General features: G+C 34.5%; 1 protein-coding gene across 1 annotated transcript in view; it reads right to left on the reverse strand.

Moving 5' to 3' along the window:
- LOC106873392 (uncharacterized) overlaps positions 1 to 2280 on the reverse strand; it is a 9919-nt gene extending 7639 nt beyond the window's left edge. The window contains exon 1 of the mRNA XM_014920738.2: positions 2172 to 2280. Coding sequence (XP_014776224.1) covers positions 2172 to 2240 — 69 coding nt within the window. The 5' untranslated portion in view covers positions 2241 to 2280. The remainder of the gene's footprint in view (positions 1 to 2171) is intronic.
- Positions 2281 to 4423: the final 2143 nt, after the last annotated feature.

Below are 4423 nucleotides of genomic sequence, written 5' to 3' on the forward strand. Positions count from 1 at the left end.
ACATTTAGCCAAGGTGTCATGCAGTAGCACTGAACTCAAAGCCATGCAACTGGGAAGCAAACTTCTTAATCACACAGATATGCCTTCACTTAAGAAAAAAAAAAAAAGTATAATAAAAACCAACAAAAGATATCATTTATAAATACTTTAGGTTTTAATGCTCAGCCTATCTGAGCATAGATAATAACTAACTTTAAGCGCTCCAGCTGATAAGAATTAGAACAGAACGTTCTTTTGTTACTGTACCTACAACAACCATTCTCAAGTGTAGAAATAGTAACCAAATCTCACCCCTATCATCTTAAATGAGGAAAGGACACATTAGATAATGCAAGAACTAAAATGATATGATATTCATGGATAAAGTGCCTTTAATTATGTCTGCTCAATGAAGGATAGCTTTATGTTTTTTTATCCTTTGTTAATGACATAACGGACAAAGGACAGCTCCCATGAATTTTTTTTCAAAGTTTCTGTGACCAAAGAAACAACTCTTGAGACCAGAAACCCGAGCATAAACGCTTACAACAAAATGAACTCTGCTAAAAGCACACAAGGAGGGTGGGGGACCATGTAGTGGCATTAAGCCAGGTAATGAATCAAGAATGTGAACCACCAAAAGAGCCTCTATGTAGACGCTCGTCATGCTGGAAACAGCAGTCAAATTTCCGTCAAATCATAGTCGACCGTCTTTTAAAAATCCGAAGGACACAATTAACATGCTCATAAATAATAAAGAAAAATGGGATGGTCATAACCGGATTATCTTGTCTGAAATTTGATCAATCCGGGTTTACTTGGAGGAAATAACAACTCAAAAGCAAGAACTGTCCCTCTGATAGGTTTTCCTAGTTTCCTACAAGCATATTTCACTCACAAGAATAGTCTCAGGTACCGTGCAATGAGATTGAACCCATAACTACAGAATAACGTTTAAACTACAGTTATTGCAAACAAGACGAAAGTATATATTTATTGAATGTATCTTTCGTAAGTTTGCATAAAGATAGGTTTTTAAAAAATGAACGAGATAGGACACTTATTCGTATAACAAAACATTAAAAAGCTTAAGCAATACCACCTGCTTCGCGAAGGAGAAAGTGGGGTTGATAGTCTTTTGGTTGAAGAAATAAGTGTTGGAAAGTTGCGTTCATAAACAGAATGGGCAGGTGACTAATGGTCAGCAAATAGGTCAAGGAATAATTAAATAAAATAATTTCAATGTGACTAACGCTTTAGTAAGTAACAATCGTCATTTAATTGGTGGTTTGGATTAATTACTAGAAAAAAAATATCGAGGATTAAAAATGACGTAGCAGTTAATTATTTTTCTTTTTTATCATTATTTTACTATTCTTTATGTTTCGAATATATAAAAATCGTAAAATTATTCTCGCCAAGTTATATCGGTTTTATTTAAAACAATTTAAAAAAATATCTATACTTTACCGTCGCAAAGAGTGAAAAACTCAAGAAATAGCCTAATATTTATAAGCAATTTATAAATATTAAAAAAATATTTCCGCGAGCAAACAAACAAAAAAAAAAAAAACGAATATGAAAAAATTCTTTAAAGTGGTGTAATAGTCTCCTCATTCCAAGAAAGATGACTAATAAATCGCGATGCCAAAAATAGTAGCAGACGAACAATTCCAAGGTAAACGCAACCGAGTGGACGGAGAAAACATTAAGTGGTAATAGATGAATTATATCAACTACACACAAGATACAGACACACAAGTAAATTATACAATAAGTCTAAACAGTTAATAATAATTGAAAATATTGTTTTTAAATAAAATAAACACAATATATATACATATATATATAAAGACAATATATGAAACGGATGGAATCTGACAATAACAATAATAGAATTAGTGTGGAAAATTAAAAGAATTAAAAGGTTAAATAAAGCAACATTGGAATTTTAAATTATTTTTCTGGGGTTCTGAAAATATACGGAGGAAAATTACATTTGATAAGAATGTACCCCAAGGAAAAAATTAGTTTCTCACTGAAGAATCATTGAGACGATAAAGTTCAGAGAAAATATAGATAAAAAACAACGGTTTGGGATATATTAGAAGGGTGTAGAGGTATCGTTATGTTGACCAATGCTGAAACGAAGTGTCGTGTAATGGTTAGATGTTTGTAAATAGTTGACTAACCTGGTCACCAGAAATTATTTGCTCATAAGACAGGGAAGAAGCCACTGCGCCACTTACACAGGCAGCCATTTTCCTGACAAATGTAATTGACTCACTTACTTCCGCTTCCGCCTTCCCTAGATTCTTCTTATTAAAAACCTTCTCTCAATTATAAAAAAAATATTAATTGGGGAAATAATTTCATAGTCTTAATTACCCAACTGAGGTACTTTTTGGTTTTTTTTTTTTTAACTACCTTCCGTTCCGTTCGTTCTAGTTTCATTTCTTTTCTCTTTTTCTTTTTTATTTTTCGATTCTACGCAGCGTCAGATACTTTAATTAAATCAAATTTGCATACACGCTCACCAATAAATTTGCAGGACAGTTATTTATTGTCGATTAAATTGACTCCAGTACTTGGCTAGTATTTTATTTCGTTAGACCCCTGACGGGTGGAAGGTAAAATCGACCTTGGCAGAATTCGAACTCTGCACGTAAAGGGTCGTAACTATGGCAAGGCGTTTTAACCGACGCTCTAACAAGTCTGCCAATCCATGTTAAAAGTAGCATATTCTCTTGTGTTTTTTTCAAAGCAATATATTGCTAAGAGTCCAGGCGACAATAATTAAACTAATGAAGGACCCTTTATACAGTCTCTCAACCTCCAAGAAGAAGCAGCCAAATTCCTCTCAAATCATATCCTAGCATCTTAAAAAGGTAAAATATAGATAGATATAGATATGCAAGAAGTGAATGTCACTGTTAGAGCGCCTTAACTCATAAGGTTGCATGGTCAAGGCTGTAACTAAATAACATTTCCATTGAGACAACGTCTGTGAGGTTACTCAAACTGTTAGAAATAACAGCAAAAACTCTCCTCAAACAATACTTTACCATTTCTGAAAAGAAAGAAATTGTATTGGGGAGTTTTGGTTACATTGACCACTTTATAGGCCGACATAGATTAGTGGAGCCACAGAACTTATATTCAATTTTAACCTTTGTAGATTGAGGTCTGTTCCTACTTCTTCTTCATCATCATCATCATCCATTAATATCCATTTTCCATGCTGGCATGGGTTGGATGATTTGATCAAGGCTGGCAAGCTGAAGAACTACATCAAGTTCCAGTCTGATTTGGCTTGATCTCTGCAGCTGGATGCCCTTCCTAACACCCAACCTTTTTGCAGAGTGTGCTGGGTGCTTTCTATGTAGTCCCAGCACAGACACTATTACACAGTGCCAGCATGGGCGCTTTATACAGGGCGCTAGCACAGGGTTCTTGCAGGCCAATCCTTTACTGCAGGGGAATGTCATTAACCCTCTTCTGCTGCAGACGAAGGGCTTTTTTTAAATACTTATTCTACCAAATTAGTCAAAAGTTTCCCCATGATCATAAAATAAAGATCATGTTTTGTCCTAAACAGTTTCCTAAACTTTTTTTTTTCCTTTATTTTACCTTTTATTTCAATCACTGGCCTGAGACCATGCTAGAGCACAGCCTTGAGACGGCTTAGTCAAACAAATTGACCCCAGGACTTATTTTTTAAAGCGTGGGATTTATTCAATTGGTATTTTTGCCAAACTGCTAAGTTACAGGGATGTAAACAAACCAACACTGGTTGACAAGTGCTGGTGATAGGGAGTCAAATACAGACACAAACGTACATACATACATATATGCATACATGCATGCATACATACACACACAAAAACCTACACACACATATTATAGACTGCAGCTATAGTAGAAAACTCTTGCCCAAGGTGCCACACAGTGGGATTGAACCTGAAACCATGTGGTTGCAAAATGAACTACTTAACCACACAACCATGCCTCATATATAAAAAAAATAATAATAAAATAAATCATGAGACTATTATGACATTTTTATTTTTCTACTTGAACATTGCAAATGATCACATCAGAGAAATGACTCACTTTGTATCCCCATTTTGAAACAGCCTTTTAAAAGATAATATGGCTGTGTCCCAGTCTGGGTTTGACGACCTGAAAAGGTCATGGAAAATACCTCCCCTTCTCTGATAAAGTTATCAAACAAAGTGGAAATAAATGAAAAACAAAAAAAAAAAAGACTTTGGTGATTAGATAGCTTTATAATTTCCCAATTGGTTGGTTTAAATTGTCTATTTTTGTGATATCTAGACTGTAGGCTGTCATCTTCATGGTTTTTCTTTCTTCTTCAATAAAGCTGGTTGTTCTATTAATCAGATCAACTGGAACCCTTGTTGTCATAACTGACAGAGTTATA

This window comes from Octopus bimaculoides, chromosome 14 (assembly GCF_001194135.2).
Source record: "Octopus bimaculoides isolate UCB-OBI-ISO-001 chromosome 14, ASM119413v2, whole genome shotgun sequence".
NCBI lineage: Eukaryota > Metazoa > Mollusca > Cephalopoda > Octopoda > Octopodidae > Octopus > Octopus bimaculoides.